This window comes from Capra hircus, chromosome 11 (genome assembly GCF_001704415.2).
Source record: "Capra hircus breed San Clemente chromosome 11, ASM170441v1, whole genome shotgun sequence".
NCBI lineage: Eukaryota > Metazoa > Chordata > Mammalia > Artiodactyla > Bovidae > Capra > Capra hircus.
In genome coordinates, this window is record NC_030818.1 from 10874192 (window position 1) to 10895449 (window position 21258).

The following is a 21258-nucleotide window of genomic DNA, read 5'->3' on the forward strand; positions in this document are numbered from 1 at the left end:
ACCAAAGCCTTTGACTGTGTGGATCACAACAAACTGTGAGAAATTCTTCAAGAGATGGGAATACCAGACCACCTTACCTGCCTCCTAAGAAATCTGTATGCAGGTCAAGAAGCAACAGTTAGAACCAGACATGGAACAACAGACTGGTCCAAAATTGGGAAAGGAGTACAACAAGTACGTATATTGCCACACTGCTTATTTAACTTATATGCAGAGCACATCATGTGAAATGCTGGGCTGGATGAAGCACAAGCTGGAATCAAGACTGCTGGGAGAAATAACAATAATTTCAGATATACAGATGACACAACCCTTTGGCAGAAAGCAAAGAACTAAAGAGCCTCTTGATGAAAGAGGCGAGTGAAAAAGCTGGTTTAAAATTCAATGCTCAAAAAACTAAGATCCAGTCCCATCACTTCATGGAAAATAGTTGGGGAAACACTGGAAATAGTGGCAGACTTTATTTGGGGGGGCTCCAAAATCACTGCAGATAATGACTGCAACCATGAAATTAAAAGACGCTTGCTCCTTGGAAGAAAAGCTATGACCAGCCTAGACAACATATTAAAAAGCAGAGATATTACTTTGCTGACAAAAGTCTGTCTAGCCAAAGCTATGGTTTTTCCAGTAGTCATGTATGGATGTGAGAGCTGGACCATAAAAAAAGCTGAGGGCCGAAGAATTGATGCTTTTGAATTGTGGCATTGGAGAAGACTCTTGAGAGTCCCTTGGACTGCAAGATCAAACCAGTCAATCCTAAAGGAAATCAGTCCTGAATATTCACTGGAAGGACTGATACTGAAGCTGAAGCTCCAACAGTTTGGCCACCTGATGGGAAGTACTGACTCATTGGAAAAGACCCTGATGCTGGGAAAAAGTGAAGGCAGGAGGAGAAAAGGATGACAGAGGATGAGATGGTTGGATGGCATCATCGACTGGATGGACATGAGTTTGAGCAAGCTCCAGGAGTTGGTGAGGGACAGGGACGCCTGGCATGCTGCAGAGCATGGGGTCACCAAGAGACAGACACAACTGAGCAACTGAACTGAACTGAACTGAACAAGAAGATGAAAACAGGAGACAGTAAAAGAGAATTGAGTTAAAACCATAGGCAGAGGAGGGGAGAATGGATGGAGATCACAGTAAGGGAGGCTCTACACATACCAAAGCCTCTGGTTTCCAGTGAATTCGGAAGGTCCATAATGCAGGAGAAACATTAGATTTATTTAAATTACTAGACAGGACTTCCCTGGTGGTCCAGTTGTTAAGAAGCCACCTGCCAATGCAGGGGACACAGGTTGAATCCCTAGTCTGGGAAGATTCCACATGTCACATGGCAACTGAGCCCAGTCTCCACAAGTACTGAGCCCTTGCATTACAACTACTGAGCCCACATGTCCCAGAGGCAGTGCGCCGCAGCTATAGAAGGAAGCCACTGCAATGAGAAGCCTGTACACCACAACTAGAGACAAGCCCACATGCACCCACAAAAACCCAGCACAACCAAATATAAATAAATACATTTTTTAAGAAAAATTTTAATAATCAGATGAGCAAAACAATAACAAATATTCTCAGCACCAGAGAAGCAATTAGCACCCAGGGCTACAACAATGTATTATCTAAAATGCCCAGTTTATAAAAACATTGAGACATACAAAGAAAAAGTGAACTATTCATAGAAAAAAAAAAAGTAACCAATAGAAACTGCCTTTAAAGAGACCCACATGTTGGATTTGGCCAGCAAAGATTTCAAGGCAGTTATTATAAATATGCGCAAAGAAGAAAAGAAAATCATGCTTAAAAACTAAAAGAAGGTAATGGCAATGTCTCAAAAATATAAAGTAAGGTTACAGTACTTATTATAAATGAACCAAATGGAAGTTCAACTTCCATTTGGGGCTGAAAAGTATTACTGAAATGAAAAACTTCCTAGAGGCTCAACGGTAAATAGGGACAGACAGAGGAATCAGTTAACGTGATGATAACAGAGACTATGCAGGATGAAGGACAGCCCCCAAAAAGAATAAATGAACATGAACAAAGGCTCAGAGAGCTATTAAACAAGACTAAGCACACTGACACATGTGTAATGGGGGATTATCTGAGGCAGAAAAGGGAAACAAAATACTCAAAGGGAATAATGTTTGAAAACTTCCCAAATTTGATGAAAAACACCCTATATATCTAACAATCCAAGTGAACTCATTGTAAGATAAACAGACACATCATAATCAAAATGTTGAAAGAGGATACTCTGAAAACAGTAAGAAAAACCAAGTCACATACAATGGAACATTAATAAGAGTAACAGTTGATTTCTCATCAGAAACAATAAATAAAGGTAGAATACAGAGGAAAGACATACTCAAAGTACTGAAAGAAAATATCTGTCAACTAAGAATTCAAAATCCAGCAAAACTCTTCCAAACATATACAAATATTTCCAGATATATACAAACTGAGAGCAACTGTTGGTAGCAAGACCATCTTACAAGAAATACAAAAGGAAGTTCTTCAGGTTGAAAGCAAGTGATACCAAACAGTAATCTGAATTTACATAACAAAACAAATAGTGCTAGTAAAGATAATTATATTAGGTAATTAGAAAAAAACAGGATACTTGCATATTTTCCTTTCTTCCAACAAATTTTAAAAGGACGTTTACATAAAACAACGTATCTAATTGTATTATTGGAGCTGTAACACACAGAAATGTGACATGTTTGACAACAACAAAAGGAGGTACATGAGAACAAAGAGTACAGCAAGGAAATGACACAGGATGATAACAAGTCCACAGGAACAAATAAGAAATAAAAAACAGTAACTTCAAATACAAATGCAATAAGCCCTAAAAAACAAATGTTTGTGCTCGCTAAGCTTTTTTAAAAGCCATAAAATTATATGAATAATTATGACAATGTAATAATGTACTCCTTGGCTTGTAACATATAGGTATATTATATACCAAAAGAATAGCAAATACAGGGAGTGAACAGATCTATATAGCAGAAACACCTCTTTATCACACTAGAATTCAGTCAGTATAAACTTGGGGCATATTCTGATAAGTTAAAATAAATTTTCTAAGTCCTAGAACAACCACTAATAATATTATTAATTAGCTAGAAAACTATTAAAGAAGTTAAAATACTGGAAAATATTCACTTAATGCAATGAAAGCCAGTAAAAGAGGAAAGAAAAAAAAGACATGAGATAGATGGAAAACAAAAAGTAAATCAGCAAATATAAACCCAATCTTATCAATAATTACATTAAATGTGAAGGGATTAAACAATCACATTAAAAGGCAAAGACTATCATTCTGGAATTAAGAAATTAAGATACAACTGTAAGTTACTTATAAGACATCAACCTGAGCTTCAAAAAATAAGTAGACTAAAAGTAAAGGGATGAGTAAAGATGACATTCAAGCAGCCACCATAAGAAGTGGGATGTCAGCACTGATATATGACAAAATAGACTTTAAAACAAAACAAACCAAAAAATGCTTCTAGAATTAAAGAGGGGCAACGTATCACAACCAAACGCCCAATTCATCAGGACTATATAACAATTAGAAACATAGATTCACTTAATATCAAAATATATGAAGCAATTCTGACAGAAAAGGGAGAAATAAACAATAATAGTTGGAGATTTCAATACCCTACTTTCAAAAATGGAGAAAATTAGCAGAAGATCAACAAGGATACAGAAGACTTGAACACTATCAACCCACTGGAACTAAGACACATGTATAGAACACACCACCTAACAACAACAGAATGCACATTCTTCTCAAGTGCAAATCATACATTCTACAGGATAAACTATACCGCAGGACATAAAACATGCCTCAACAAAGTTTAAAAGAACTCCTACAATTATATTAGGAAACAGGTTGGATGAATTAAAACAAAAACACAACAAACCAAAAGTTAATGCATGCAGTCAGGCTTTAGAAATCTATCAACATAAATACCTATATTAAAAAGAAAAATCTCAAATCAATAACTTAACCTTTCATCATAAGAAACAATAAAAAGCACAAACTAAAACTGAAGCAAATGAAAGAAAGGAAATAAAAAGAAACTAAAATGCAAATAGATTTAAGAAGTAGAAAAAATAGAGATTAGAAAAAGGAGAAATCAAAATTTCTTCAAAAAGATCAACAACAGGGACAAAATTTAGCTAGACTCACAAAAAGAGAAAGAGAAAGAAAACTCAAATTACTTCTAACTTAATTTATGACACTAGTGTTACTTTTGTACCAAAACCTAACCAAAAAAAAAAAAAAAGGGCAAGAAATTTACACATCAATATCTATCATGAATCACAAAATTCCCCCCCAAAAATCACTGGTAAAATGAATCCAATAGCACACACAAGGATTATACACCATAACCAAGTAGCATTTATAACCAAGAAAGCAAGGTTGACTCAACATCTGAAAATTAATTAATAATGCTTCATAATACTAAAGAACAAAAATCATACATACAACCACCGTTTTAAAAATACAGAAAAAGCGTCTGACAAAATCTAACACCCTTTACGTGATAAATGCACTCTGCTGCTGCTGCTGCTGCTAAGTTGCTTCAGTAGTGTCCGACTCTGTGATCCCATAGACTCTGTAGACACCACCAGGCTCCCCCATCCCTGGGATTCTCCAGGCAAGAACACTGGAGTGGGTTGCCATTTCCTTCTCCAATGCATGAAAGTGAAAAGTGAAAAGTGAAGTCGCTCAGTCGTGTCCGACTCTTTGCAACCCCATGGACTGCAGCCTACTAGGCTCCTCCATACACGGGATTTTCCCGGCAAGAGTACTGGAGTGGGGTGCCATTGCCTTCTCTGATAAATGCACTCTAGAAACTACAAATAAAAAACAATTTCCCCAACCTGATAAAGGGCATCTACAAAAACCCCTCAGCTAACATAGTAAAAGACGTTCCCACAAAGACCTGCAGAAGACTGCTCTTGCCACTTATAGGCAAAACTGTACTGGAGGTTCTTGTCAAGGCAACTGGGGAAATATACAAAAAAGAACACATTCTAGAAAGGAAGAAGACATCTCTATTTGCAGATGACACTGGCTTGTATACAAAAAAGAAAACCACACAAAAAATTATTAGGAATAACAAAGAGGTAGGTCAGGAAGGTTGCCAGCTACAAGATGAACATACAAAATTAAACTTTATTTCTATACACTAGCAGTGACTATTCCAAAAATGAAATTAAGAAAACATTTCCATATATAGTAACATCAAAAAGATTTAAATACTTGAAATTAATTTAACAAGGACATACAAGAGTTGTATGCTGAAAACTACAAAACATTGTTGGAAAAAATGAAGACCTAAATAAACCAAAAGAAATCCCACGTGCACAGATCAAAATATGCAATATTATTAATATGGCAATATTCCCCCAAAAATCTACAAATTCAAAGAAATCTGACACCTGCTACACCATGAACAAAACTTAAAAAACATTATTCTAAGTGAAATGAATCAGTCACAGACAAACACTTATATGAGGTACCTCGAGTACTCAAATTCACAGCAGAGGTGAAAAATAGAACCACGGTTGATGGGGAAGTAGGAGGGAATGGGGAGTTATCCTTTAATATTTAGATACAGAGTTCCAGTTTCACAAGATGAAAGAGCTTTGTGAATGCATGACATTGTTTACATGACAATGTGAATGTATTTAATGCCAATGAACTACATATGTAAAAATAGCTAAGATAAAACATTATCAGTATTTTACCACTACTTAAAACTAACTTCAAAAAAGAAAAACAGATAAAATAAGACTTTGTCAAAATTAAAAATTCTGTGAAGTCAATACCATCAAGTAAGTGAACCGATAACAAGAGTGGGAGAATTTTTGCAAATAACATATCTAATAAGGGACCTGTATCCAGAATATACAAAGAACTCCTAAAATACAGTAACAAAAAGTTAATAAACCAATTAAAAAGTGAGTGAGGATTTTAACAGACATTTCTCCAAAGATGATATATAACTGTCCAATAAACACAACAAAAGACGTTCAACATCATTAGCCATTCAGTTCAGTTCAGTTCACTCACTCAGTCATGTCCGACTCTTTGCGACCCCATGAATCACAGCATGCCAGGCCTCCCTGTCCATCATCAATTCCTGGAGTTCACCCAAACTCATGTCCATGAGTCGATGACGCCATCCAGCCATCTCATCCTCTGTCGTCCCCTTCTCCTCCTGCCCCCAATCCCTCCCAGCATCAGGGTCTTTTCCAATGAGTCAACTCTTCACATGAGGTGGCCAAAGGATTGGTTTCAGCTTCAGCATCAGTCCTTCCAATGAACACCCAGGATTGATCTCCTTTAAGATGGAGTGGTTGGATCTCCTTGCAGTCCAAGGGACTCAGAAGAGTCTTCTCAAACACCACAGTTCAAAAGCATCAATTCTTCACATGTATGGATGTAAGAGTGTGTCCAACTCTCACATCTATACATGACCAGTGGAAAAACCATATCCTTGACTAAACGGACCTTTGTTGGCAGAGTAATATCTCTGCTTTTCAATATACTATCTAGGTTGGTCATAACTTTTCTTCCAAGGAGTAAGCGTCTTAATTTCATGGCTGCAGTCACCATCTGCAGTGATTTTGGAGCCCCCCCCAAAAATAAAGTCTGACACTTTTTCCCCATCTATTTCCCATGAAGTGATGGGACCAGACGCCATGATCTTCGTTTTCTGAATGTTGAGCTTTAAGCCAACTTTTTCACTCTCCTCTTTCACTTTCATCAAGAGGCTTTTTAGTTCTTCTTCACTTTCTGCCATAAGGGTGGTGTCATCTGCATATCTGAGGTTATTGATATTTCTCCCGGCAATCTTGATTCCAGCTTGTGCTTCTTCCAGCCCAGTGTTTCTCATGATGTACTGTGCAAATAAGTTAAATAAGCAGGGTGACAACATACTGCCTTGATGCACTCCTTTTCCTATTTGGAACCAGTCTGTTGTTCCATGTCCAGTTCGAACTGTTGCTTCCTGACCTGCATACAGGTTTCTCAAGAGGCAGGTCAGGTGGTCTGGTATTCCCATCTCTCTCAGAATTTTCCACAGTTTGTTGTGGTCCACACAGCCAAAGGCTTTGGCATAGTCAATAAAGCAGAAATAGATGTTTTTCTGGAACTCTCTTGCTTTTTTGATGATCCAACCGATGTTGGCAATTTGATCTCTGGTTCCTCTGCCTTTTCTAAAACCAGCATGAACATCTGGAAGTTCACGGTTCACATACTGCTGAAGCCTGGCTTGGAGAATTTTGAGCATTACTTTACTAGCGTGTGAGATGAGTGCAATTGTGCGGTAGTTTGAGCATTCTTTGGCATTGCCTTTCTTTGGGATTGGAATAGGGAAACAAAAAACAAAACCACAGATACTACTTCACACCTACCAGGAGGGCTACAGTAAAAAAGACAGAAATGCAAGTGTCACTGAGGATGTAAAGAAATCAGAACCCTCATAATGCTGTTGGGAAGGTAATATAGTGCTCATTCTCTGGAAAACAGTTTAGCAGATATTCAAAATTTTAAACATTGTTACCTTGAACCAGAAATTTCCACTCATGAATACACACCAAAGAGAAATAAAAATAAATACACAAAGTCCTGTGTATGAATGTTCATATAGCAGCATTATTCTTAATGATCATAAAGCGGAAACAGCCCAAATGTCAACTGATGAAGAGGCAAACAAAATGTGATATAGCTACACTATGAACTATTATTTGGCAATAAAAATGGTTCTGATATATGCTATAACATGGATGAATGCTGAAAATGTACCCAGTAAAAAGAAGCTGGCCACAAAAGATCTCATACTGTATGATTTCACTTACATGAAAATGTCCAGGATAGTCATCAACCTCAGCTTTTCGAACTACCTGCCAATCCATCCTTTTAACCTTGGTCAGTTCCATCCCCTACTCACTTTAACATGAATTCTAAGCCTTCACCAAGCCATTCTTCTCAAGTCCCCTCACCCACCTCCACAACTCTCTACTTCCCTCTGCAGACAATCTTGCTTTCTACCTCAAAATTAATCTCAGTCTCCTCTCTATAAACTTATATCTGCTCCTGTGTTCATTCAGTTTCCTTTTTCCTTCAAGTCACAAAAAGGAATATAGAAACAAACTGACTTTAATATCAGACTCCTCCATGTAATTCAGTTCAAAACACTGTCATGAAGAACTCAATGAAAAATCAAATGGTTCATCTAATAAAATACCTGAGGATTTATAAATACACCTAATCCAAAGTTAACATCATTGCAATTCAAAAGTTAAAAATTAATTAGGCATAACAAGCTAGTTATAAAGACAATATATCCTTCTCTACAAACCTGTTAAATGTCTGACAGTCCTTGACGCGGTGTCAGGAGATACTCTCAACATTCTGAGATTTGAAGAGTGATATTCCAAATCTCTAGCTGGCTCACGAGGAACGAATGGAGGCAACACAGATGAAAAAGATTCATTAATGTCCGTATTGGAAGGACATACCTATGAAAAAGAGGAAGATTAACTTTAGACTTCATCTACTAAAAAATAAACCTCGTTTTTTATGAAAATGAATGCTAAACAGTTATACCAGGTTCCTTAAGATCATACTCTTAACTCTCCTGAATCCATATATAGGTCATATCTTACTTGGTTAATTCCAAGATGGCTCTACAAATTGTTCTGAGGGTTTTCAAGTCAACCTGCACAAAATATTACAGATAGGAGACATAATAGTGTTCTAGTACTCAGAAGTTTGATCCTTACAATAATTGTATGAACACTGCAGGATCTGAACTATTATAATACTCTTGAGAAGTTCAAGGGGTTTTTTTTTCCTTAAGTAGGAAAGATATGCTAGGGTAAGGAAAGAGATAAGAACAGAAATATTTTCAAGAAATTCACAAATGTTTAGAAGAAAAATAAAAGCACCAAAGAACTGGATCTGTGATCAGTTACCAAAAAACATAAGTCCTCAAATTTCTTGAAACAAAAGTAGTAGGAAATATAAATTGATGAAATAAAAGTTAAATGCTGAAAAGGAAGTTTCTGAAGTTTCATGGCTTTCCAGCAAGTCCTTGCTAAAAAAGAAATTAGAAACTATTATTAGTGATGTTGGTACACAAATATATACAACTCTTCATCAAATTCATAGCATACTGACTTATATTCATATATGAGTAAACATATACTCTCAATAAAAACAACATACCACTTTTAGGTTTATTTTCCTAAAATATTATTCCAGTGCTGCTCTCCCAAGACAGAGTCTGAAATTTTTCTATCCTCTTTATGAAAGTTTTTTCATTGTGTAGTAACAAACATTCTTATGAAGCTGGCAGAATGTGAAAATAAATAATTCTACTTCTACTGCGTACAACGTTTCTCTAGACCCACGGTTCTCAACTGGGGAAGATTTTGCACTCCCTCACCTCCCCCACCAAGGAATATGTGGCAAGGCCTGGAGACATTTTTCTCTGTCCTAACTTTAGTGGAGGTAATGCTACAGACATTCAGCGAATAGAGGCCAGGGATGTTACTGAACATCCTAAAATGCAAAGAACACCCCCACACAACAAAGAATTAGCCAACCCCAAACCAATAATACGGAGAAGGCAATGGCACCCCACTCCAGAACTCTTGCCTGGAAAATCCCATGGATTTTCCATGGGATTTTCCAAGTCCGTGGGGTCGCTAAGAGTCGGACAGGACTGAGCGACTTCCCTTTCACTTTTCACTTTCATGCACTGGAGAAGGAAATGGCAACCCACTCCAGTGTTCTTGCCTGGAGAATCCCAGGGATGGGGGAGCCTGGTGGGCTGCTGTCTATGGGTTCGCACAGAGTCGGACACGACTGAAGCGACTTAGCAGCAGCAGCAGCAAATCAATAATGTGGAAAAACCCTGTTCTAAACATAACACAAAGTTCTTAGTTTCCAACTCTCCTACTGCTGAAGGAGACATGCAGCTCACTAACGTACAGTTGACCCTTGAACAGCATGGTCGTAACTGTACTAGTCCACGTATACATGGATTTTTTTTTCAACAGTAAATACTACAGTACTACACATGATCCAAGATTGGATGAATCTGTGGATGTGGAAGAATCCTAGATTTGGTGTAATTGGGGATACAGGAGGCCAACTATGGATTTTCAGCTTCACAAAGGGTCAGTGCCCCTAATTCCCACCCTGTTCAAGGTCAACTGTACACATCACATACAAAATAGATGAATACTTGTGTGTGCACACCGTGTTTAATAGCAGTTTCCCCCAAAGCTTCTAAATATAGGGAAAACGATTTCTATTCCAATTTTAACTTTAATAAAATTTCAAAGCTTCAAAATATACAGATATTAGAGTAAGTAATAAATGTAGAATGAAAAAGATGAGACATATTTAAGAGATCAACAGATATTTATCACTAAAAATTAGGGGAGTTAGGAGGGAAAAAAAATCAAGATTGGTTTCTCTCCTAGTTTATAATGAACAATGAAGACAGAATCAATGACAATAAAGAAACCAAGAAATGTTAACATCTCTAGAAGAACAGAAAATCTGTAAGTCACTCTGACTTTAGTCAAAAGATAAGTTATTCTGATTTAGGCAAGGTAAATTTGAGATGATGGGAATATTCACAAGAAAATGTCATACAAGACAGTATATGGGTCTATGCAGGAGAAATACTAGGGTCTAAAAATGGAGATGATAATCATCCACACGGAAAATCTTAAGTGGAAACACATTCTTTGAAATTTGGTGTTAGTCATTCAGTTGCGTCAGACTCTTTGCGACCCCATGAACTGGGGCACACCAGGCTCCTCAGTCCACGGGATTCTCCAGGTAAGAATAATGGAGTGGGTTGCCATTTCCTTCTCCAGGGGATTTTCCCAACCCAGCAATCAAACCCAGTTTCCTGCCCTGTGGGCAGATTCTTTACCATCTGAGCTACCAGGGAAGCCCATGGGATGGATAGGGAACCAACAAGACAAAAAGGAAAGAGATCTAAGGAGTCTACCTTAAATAATAGTTAAGAGTTACATGGCCAAAATAAGGGATACTAAAACAGTATTTCATTATAGAGGATAGAAGAATGTAATATGCTTCCAGGAACAAGGCAAGAGAAATAAAATAACAAATTAGAGTAGGAAACCCCTGGTAATAGCCTGATCTAATTTCACTAAAATAAAGGGAACTATCAGCCAGGCACTATATACATATTACATACCTTACCCCATTCAATAGAACAATGTTTCAGGTTGATTAATACTGCTTATCTCTTTATGTAGACAAGGAGGGAGAATAATCCTCCAAAATCATTTGACCAAGGTACAAGGCTAACAAAGTAACTGAACAGGGTTTTGACCCCAATTCTCCACACGCTCTTCATAGCCCCAACCTACATCATATGTAAATGGATACCCAAATAATCATTCAGAGAACGATGGATGGGTACCAAAGTGAGACAAACAAGTATGAACGAATCTTCTGAGACATAGATGATAATAAGGCAGAAACTGAACAGCAGGCAAACCTCCTGAGAGCAAGGTAAGCCATGCAGAAAGATGATTGCCAGGTCTGGCTCACTGCTTCTCTAATATTTAGCATTATGTAAGTCCCAGAATATAGTAGAGACCTAAGAATCAAAGACAACATAGAAAACAGCATCCTCCCTGGACTAAAAAAATATATACTTAAAGTTACAGTTAAGGCCAAATAAAATCTGGAATTGTGTCAGAGTTAATCTCAGCACATCACTATTAACTAAATATATATCCTCACGGCTTCAAATATACTTTATCTATATGAAAAGTTGACATAAGTTACAAAAGTAGTTTTAGCAAAAAAAATTAGAAACTCAAGTGTAAATATAATTAACAGTGCTGTTTTAAAGGAGTAAATCCTAAGAGTTCTAATAATAGGAAAAAAAATTTTTTCTGTTTCTTTAATGTTTATGAAATGATGGGTGTTCACTAAATTTACTGCGGTAATCATTTCATGATGTATGTAAGTCAAGTCATTACACTATATCCCTTAAACTTATATCTCAATAAAACTGAAAGAAAAACAACAAAAAGAAACTCTAAGTTTAAATTTTATATTTTGCTTCTCATTCTTACTAAAACTAACTTTGACCTTCATTCTTGCCAAAACAATGCAAAATCTTAGCTTTCATGTCACTGAAGAACAGTTAAACAGGGAGGCAATTTATGGCATATTCATTAAGTATATATACAAGGATAGTTTCAAATACTAGTTCCCCTACTTGCTAAATGATTATCAGCAAGTTTCTTAACCCTCTAAATATTAATTGTAAAATGGAAATGATAATCAGTTCAACTCAGTCACTCAGTCGTGTCCAACTCTTTGCGACGCCATGAATCGCAGCACACCAGGCCTCCCTGTCCATCACCAACTCCCTAAATCCACCTAAACCCATGTCCATCGAGTCGATGATGCCACCCAGCCATCTCATCCTCTGTCGTCCCCTTCTCTTCCTGCCTTCAATCTTTCCCAGCATCAGGGTCTTTTCAAATGAGTCACTCCTCACATCAGGTGGCCAAAGTATTGGAGTTTCAGCTTCAAAATCAGTCCTTTCAATGAACACCCAGGACTGATCTCCTTTAGGATGGACTAGCTGGATCTCCTTGCAGTCCAAGGGACTCTCAAGAGTCTTCTCCAACACCACAGTCCAAAAGCATCAATTATTTGGTGCTCAATTTCTTTATAGTCCAACTCTCACATCCATACATGACCACTGGAAAAACCACAGCCTTGACTAGATGGACCTTTGCTGACAAAGTACTGTCTCTGCTTTTTAATATGCTGTTTAGGTTGGTCGTAACTTTCCTTCCAAGGAGTAAGCGTCTTTTAATTTCATGGCTGCAATCACCATCAGCAGTGATTTTGGAGCCCCCCAAAATAAAGTCTGACACTGTTTCTCCATCTATTTCCCATGAAGTGATGGGATCGCATGCCATGATCTTAGCATTCTGAATGTTGAGCTTTAAGCCAACTTTTTCACTCTCCTTTCACTTTCATCAAAAGGCTTTTTAGTTCCTCTTCACTTTCTGCCATAACGGTGGTGTCATCTGCATATCTGAGGTTATTGATATTTCTCCTGGCAATCTTGATTCCAGCTTGTGCTTCATCCAGCCCAGCGTTTCTATTGATGTACTCTGCAAATAAGTTAAATAAGCAGGGTGACAATATACAGCCTTGACGTACTTCTTTTCCTATTTGGAACCAGTCTGTTGTTCTGTGTCCAGTTCGAACTGTTGCTTCCTAATCTGCATACAGGTTTCTCAAGAGGCAGGTCAGGTGGTCTGGTATTCCCATCTCTCTCAGAATTTTCCACAGTTTATTGTGATCCACACAGTCAAAGGCTTTGGCATAGTCAATAAAGCAGAAATAGATGTTTTTCTGGAACTCTCTTGCTTTTTTGATGATCCAACCGATATTGGCAATTTGGCAATTTGGCATTTGGCAATCTGGTTCCTCTGCCTTTTCTAAAACCAGCTTGAACATCTGGAAGTTCTTGGTTCACATACTGTTGCAGCCTGGCTTGGAGAATTTTGAGCATTACTTTACTAGCATGTGAGATGAGTGCAATTGTCCGGCAGTTTGAGCATTCTTTGGCATTGCCTTTCTTTGGGATTGGAATGAAACTGACCTTTTCCAGTCCTGCGGCCACTGCTGAGTTTTCCAAATTTGCTGGCATAGTGAGTGCAGCACTTTCACAGCATCATCTTTTAAGATTTGAAATAGCTCAATTGGAATTCCATCACCTCCACTAGCTTTGTTTGTAGTGATGCTTCCTATGGCCCACTTGACTTCACATTCCAGGATGTCTGGCTCTAGGTGAGTGTGAGTGATCACACCACCATGATCTTCTGCTTCTGTTAAGTCCATACCATTTCTGTCCTTTATTGAGCCCATCTTTGTTATTGGCCCATCTTTCGTATCAAAGGAAATGTTCCCTTGGTATCTCTATAATCCTACCTGATAGGACTGACCAAAGGACTAAATGAATTGAGGTATCATATATAAAGTAAACCTCTTAGCATAGTATTTGAGCGCAAAACTTTAGCTATCATTATCATCCCCACTGTTATTAACTGAAAAATAGAAGTAAATAATGTCTAGAATATTGAAGAAAATAAAACTACCTATAAATAAATTCTACTATCTGTAAATAAATTCAATAAACTGAAATAAAAGGAAAAGCTTACCACAATATTTTTGTTCATTTTCTCTTTTTAAAACTACCCGAACCTACAGGTCAGAATATAATTGCAACTCAAACTAGCAGCTTTCCCATGACATATCTATCTTATACATGGGAAAATAGGAAAAGCAAAGTAACATTAAGTACACCATATATATGTAACCTAACTATATTTAATGACTAATAGAATGTAACGATACATTATCAGGTAAAAGGACTCAGGGTGGGGCCGACAGTGTCAGACAAAACCAGATGGGCAATGGGGCCAGAGAACCATTAAAATCAGAAGATCCAAGGATCCAAGCAAATCAAGCCTTGTATAAAACAAAATTTTTACTTTAAGATATGTCTGAAATTAAAATCTTTCAGGGGCTTCTAAACAGAAATACATGAATATTTCAAGGCCTATTCCAAGGGCTGTTACACTGAAGGCCAGAGGGTGGAAAAAGCACAATTGAGTATCTCCAATGGCACCGCACTCCAGTCCTCTTGCCTGGAGAATCCCATGGATGGAGGAGCCTGGTAGGCTGCAGTCCATGAGGTCGCTAAGAGTCGGACACGACTGAGCGACTTCACTTTGACTTTTCACTTTCATACATTGGAGAAGGAAATGGCAACCCACTCCAGTGTTCTTGCCTGGAGAATCCCAGGGACAGGAAGCCTGGTGGGCTGCTATCTATGGGGTCGCACAGAGTCAGACATGACTGAAGCGACTTAGCAACAGCAACAGCAATAAATGACTTTAATCTTAATACCATCCCAGAGGTTCTTGCTAGCACAATTTGAAAGAGTTAAGATATTTCAATATGAAGGGCCTGGATGCTCCAAAGGCTGGCCTTTTTTCCCAAAACACCACAGAACTTATTGACTTTCATGGTCGAAAATCACAAATATTTCTTTTATGCCAACCTCTAATTAATGCAGCATACTCCTGGATATTAGATGAAAACCAGATTACACATCACAATTTGGTATTGGAGGATATAAATAGCCCTTTATTCTCATCCCCGTTTTTCAACTAAAATCTCTTTCCCCACCATACAAGAAATGTCTAATAGAAAGACTTACAGAATCTTCAAAACTGCTGTCTTCCTTAGATGGTAGCTGTACAGTAGATTGCCACTGCAGGGAGCTGTCACAAATCTCTAGATCATCAAGCAAATTTTCTAAACCTGTTAGCTCAACGCACTCACCAGTCAAGTCACCTTGGTCACATATCTGGGAAACAGTAAAAAGTAAAAATAAAAACAAACAATACCATTTCCTAAAACAATAATGAAAAAGACCATGTCTCTCCCCAATACTCATTTTATTGTCTTACCTCTTGTCTTTTACTGCATACAACAGCATTTTCATCTATGCTACAGCATTCAGTATCATCATCCAGGGTACAGATGTCAGATTCAGCCTTCCCCTGCAGGCCCTCTATAAAATAGGAGTCATTTTGCATAATTGTATGTATAGTAAAACTGCACTTGGCTCCCAAAGGCCGAGGCATTTCACCTCGGCCCATATCAGCTTTCAGCAATGTCTTTTGGCCAACTGCAATTAATGGTGCATTACTGATCACTGGTAAAGCATCTTGTAACTTTGCATCACATGCCACCAAGTTTGCTGAAAAGCTGCTTCCTACAGCTGCAGATGGACCTTCAATGACGTAACTAGAGTTTACAGTCTTACCCAAAATACAGTTTGAGGAATCTGCAACTTCTTCAAAGGTGTGCTGCTTTAAATCTTGTGAAACCAAAGAATCTGAAGTCCATACTTTCATTGGGTAAATAATGTTTGAAGGTCCTAACCTCTCTGCAAGGTCGAGAGCAGAAACAGACTTTATCTTCCCAATGGGAAGAAACTGTTCATTGTCTATACCATACTGAAATAAAGTTGACCATGTTTTGCCAAGACCAACAGCCTGTCTGAGAGATTTTTCACTTAAAGAAGATGATGACTTAAGCTCTGGACTAACAGAAAGTGGCTTAATCAATATTTCCTGAGGAGCACTGGGAATTGATTTTAAATTGTGATGCCAGTACAGGGAGCTATCACCATCATCTTTTTTATACAATGGTTTTGAAGCTCCTGATTCAAACACCACAGGAGTAGACTGATAGCGTGGATGATTAAGTTTATCAAGGAAAAGGTTTTCATGGTAATTTAACAGGGAAGGATCTGGACTTTTTGGTTCACTTTCTTGGCTGTCATTTGTTAAAGATTTGTTGATGTCAGTTTGGATTTCATTTACTGTACTCTCTTTCTTGGAAGGTTCAATAGAGGCAATAACTGCCTGAAAAGCTACATTTTTCGTAGCACCAACATTTTTCCCATCAAAAACAGAAGTTGCCTCTTGGTTTCTTTCTTCTTGAAAATACAGTTGTTCTGATGTCTCATTTGAGTAGGATTTAATAGTCTGAAGAGGACCACCAGAAATCTCCATCGTAGAGGTATCAAGCCCCCGGGAGAGTATATGGGCTTCTGAAACTTCTACAGAATTATCAGGAACTATAACATTCTCAACATATTGTATTTCTGAAGATCTGGGATGCACCTCTGAAAACACTAAAGTATTTCTATTCTCCTTTAATTCAAAACATTGAGATAATCCTTTCCCCAGATCTTCATTGCTTTTATAACTCTCCACCTTTTGTTTCACCTCATTCTCAACAGGAGCCCTTAAACAAACACTCTCAAAATAATGACTATCAGACATCAAGGGAACCTCGCTTCCTCCTGATCCCAACAAACAATGCCAAAAAGAATGTGGCATTTTATTATTAAAATGAGGAGCAACTTCATGTGGAAAAGAAACACGATCCTTACTGATTAGATATATTTCTGGATGGTGTGAAGCTCCCTGCTTACTCCACGGCATATTTGAAAAAGAGAAATTGTTACTTTCCTTAGGAATTTTATTTCTATCAATTGTGTCAGATGAATCTGAATAAGAATCATGGTCCTTACTGGCTAAATATTTTTCTGATTGCTGTAAAGTTCCTTGGTTCTCATACTGTGCATATAAGTAAGAAGCATCAAAACTGTCACTTCCTTTAGGATTTATGTATTCATCACTTATATCAGATGCAGTTGAAAAAGAAACTTGATCTTTATCGGCTAAATTGGTTGCTGGCTCCTGCATAACTTCTTGTGTCTCCCATGACATATATGAATAAACAGCATCATAATTACCAGAGTCTTCGCAGGTTTTCTGATCATCAAGTGTGTTAGATGAAACAGTCTCTTCTCTAGTTCCTTGTTCAGGAGTTAACAAAGAGTGCTGAGACTTAACAGCTGTACTACCTATAAGTGGGTGCTGAGATATACTAAAACAACTGTTAACTAAGTCTGAAGCTACTCCTGAGGCTGCCTGGAATAAAGCTTCACTAACTTCCGACGGTCGAGAAAACCATTCAGTGTCTTCAGACTTACCAGGAATTCCCCTGAAAACATAGTTAAAAATAAATAAATAACACATTAAAAACATTTATATTTTTTAAATACTAATATGAAAAAAATGCAAAACTGATGTTACTAAACTTGAAGTTATTTGAAAAGTATGTTGAAAAAAGTTCTAATTTCAAATTCCTTTAGAGTGGCTAATGATTGAATACAGCAAATTTTTTGTAGACAGATGATGAACTACCATCCTATGACCTGATATTTTCTCAGGCTTCTCTCAAAACAATACTACGTCCCAAAGATGATTCTTTAAATGAAAATTTCAAACTTTACCATTTAAAATATGCAATTTACTACCTACCATAATTTAATATTCATTTAACTTGCATTAATTCTTTTACTAGTTATTATGTTCTTAACCACTTAAGTGATCTACTCTTCAAACAAAACATAACCTAATCATTGGCTGACTACTGTGTATAGAACGCTTTTCATAAAAGTGATTTTAAAGTAAAACACAGCATAAGGGCAGAGGTTTGTAACTCTGTAAACATTTATAGTTTTTCATTTACGTTGTCTTTTTTATTTCTAAAAGAAAAAAACATATTCTTGGATAATTCCAAATATGATTTAAAGAATTCGAGACTTATATCTCATGATTACTAAAAGACATTAATTTGGAATAACTTAATTTAGATACCTCTATATGAAAAATCATGCTACTTCATTACTTCCTATTTGCACCTCCTACACAGGAAAGAGAGATAACTAGGTTCACTCGATATTGGCTGACAAAAATGGGGATGCCAAACAAGCAAGTGACCATGAAATGGATGCTTTTTACAGAACGGGAGTGGGCTGATGGATAGCAAATCAGCAGATATATAAAGAAAAAAATCGAGTGTGCTTTCTAAACTAAAATATGCCTAGTATGCTAGAATACATTAGAAATTATTTTTAAATAAACTACACTCCCCTGCCTCATCTTTACACACGTTATTCTGCCAAATTAACATGTACCCTGTCTTAAGGCCTTGTTACCTTCAGAGTGTGTACTGAGAAAGAACATCACCCCAAAGTCTCACTACAAGTCATTAATTTAGTAACAACTTAGAACAAGAAAACAAAGAGTAAAAAGGTTACATACAAGTACAAAAATAAATCATCCTACCTCAGAGGTGCAAAATCTAGCTCACTTTGATGAAATAAGGAATCAGGCCCAAACTCTTGACGTTCTGTCAAACATGTCAGCAAAGGCAAATCAGGAGAAGCAAAACTGTCCTGTAGGACTGCAAAGTTTCAAATATAAAAATCTTGGGAATGCTGATAATTAACTGCTTGGCTTATATAATATTTTAAAGAACCTAAACGTTGCCATCTGGAAATTTCTACAAGCATTAGTATGATAATGTAACAGCAGCAGCAAATACCATTTATTAAGATCCAAGTTTGGAGAAGAAAATGGCTACCCACTCCAGCAATCTTACCTGGAAAGTACCATGGACAGAGGAACTTGGCAGGCTACAGTCCATGGGACCACAAAGAATCAGACACAACTGAGCGACTAAACACAACAAGATGCAGGCACTCAACATACAATATTTTATTTAATCCTCATAACAACCTTGAAGAAGTACAGGTATAATTATAGTCATCTTACAGATGGGGAAACATGATTATAAATCTTAAAAAATACTAAGTAATCTGTTCACATTCAAATAGCTTATATGCCAGAGTACAGTTCAGACCTAAACACTATATTTTTTAGCAAATGCTCCTAACAATTATGATTGTTTCTTTCCATCTTACATCAAAATGTGGTTCACAGGCTCCTAGGCATCCTTAAGATACTCCCAGAAGATGCCTGGGTCAAAGTGATATTCAAAATAATATTAACATTATCATTTGCTTTATTCACTCTCATTATCTCATAAGGATACCATGGAATTTCCCAAAAGCTACATCACATGATAGAGCAACATACTGAAGGCAGAAGCAGATATCAGAACCTGTTTGTCTTCTAATAAGTCAGACATTACATATTTTTAAGTAAAAACACTAGTCTTCTAAATATTTTTGATTTTGAAACAGTTATTTTTCTAATAAACCAGGTTAATTTATAGCATCAATGGAGCGGCTACTTTTGAATGAACTGATAAACTCATTTTTAAGTTTTTCAGTTTTAATAATTTCTAATATTGGAAAACATCAATAAGCCACATCAACAAAAGTAATTTTAAAGTGTGTCAAGGAAATCCTGTGGCCAAAGTGTTTGAAAACTACTAATTTAAAGGAAAAAAAAATGCTTGTGAATACCTGATTGTCACCTTAAATAAGTTCTAACATCCCTAAATATGTACAACTAGGTATAAACTCCTTATTCCTTATAGTATTTATATAATTACAAAAACAAAAAGGTAAACACTAGCAGAAACAAATCTATAAAACCAATAGTTTTCTATTTCATACTAATTTAACTAGATAAGTGATGTTTTGCTAAAACTGAAATGTTCTTTAAATATGAATGTAATACTGTGACTACAGTATACCTTCTTGATTTCACAATGCCTAATACTGCATTCCTTCCCTACCATAACTGTCACACTCTTGTTCTAATCTTCAGTCTGTCTGCTTCCCACTTAGATTACCAATTCCATTTCCGCTTTATTCAGAGCTATATCCTCAGCGCTTGGCAAAATACCTGCTACAAAGTACCTCTTGCACTTAGTAGGCCCTCAGAATACAATTATTTATTTATTAAATGGATTAACCAAAAATAGGAACCTGAAAGATAACAATAACATTTACCACCAAGGACTAATTGGTACAATTCTTCCTTGGCTCTGGCTTATAAGCTCAGTCTTAAACCTTCATAACAGAAACTTTCATTCCTCTAAGAATCGTGAAGATTTTTAAACAAAGACCCCACATTTCCTCACACTTGGACAACTGTTGCTGGCCTGGATCTCTTTTTTGAAATATCTAACCATTCTGGCCCCAGTCATCATCATGACATTTGCCATTGATGAGATCCACTCTACAATGACTGGATTCAAGCCTAACAAAGTCACAATGATGAAATTTCCTCTGATCATCAGATCCCAGGATCTGATCTAATTATTAAAATGTTCTATTTTATCTACAGTAAATGAGAAACTGGAGCTATAAAACTCAAGCCATGTAGCAGAATCTCCAACCCACTGTTTAAACTATTCTATTAGAGAACTTCACTTATTTGCTGTGACATAATGCCCACTTTGTTTTGCTATATAGCTATATAACATTATTAGCTATATTATTATTATTAGCTATGTCCCATTATTAAATGGCTCTACTAGTTGAAAACAGCCTCCCTACAAGTTTTGTAGTCTCATTTTCAACTCTGCTGCTGCTGCTAAGTCGCTTCAGTCGTGTCTGACTCTGTGCGACCCCATAGATGGCAGCCCACCAGGCTCCACCATCCCTGGGATTCTCCAGGCAAGAACACTGGAGTGGGCTGCCATTTCCTCCTCCAATGCATGAAAGTGAAAAGTGAAAGTGAAGTCACTCAGTCGTGTCCGACTCTTAGTGACCCCATGGACTGCAGCCC

At 37.1% G+C, this 21258-nt stretch overlaps 1 protein-coding gene across 6 annotated transcripts in view; it reads right to left on the bottom strand.

The window, feature by feature from the left end:
- The window catches only part of ALMS1 (ALMS1, centrosome and basal body associated protein), a 187208-nt gene that overhangs the window by 123483 nt on the left and 42467 nt on the right, over positions 1 to 21258 (bottom strand). For 4 of the 6 annotated variants that reach the window (XM_018055033.1, XM_018055034.1, XM_018055032.1 and 1 more), the window contains exons 4-7: positions 18841 to 18958; positions 15598 to 17710; positions 15345 to 15494; positions 8394 to 8553 (exon numbers count right to left, since the gene is read on the bottom strand). In XM_018055033.1, coding sequence (XP_017910522.1) covers positions 8394 to 8553; positions 15345 to 15494; positions 15598 to 17710; positions 18841 to 18958 — 2541 coding nt within the window. The remainder of the gene's footprint in view (positions 1 to 8393; positions 8554 to 15344; positions 15495 to 15597; positions 17711 to 18840; positions 18959 to 21258) is intronic. The other 2 variants (XM_018055036.1, XM_018055035.1) reach the window with 2 other exon arrangements.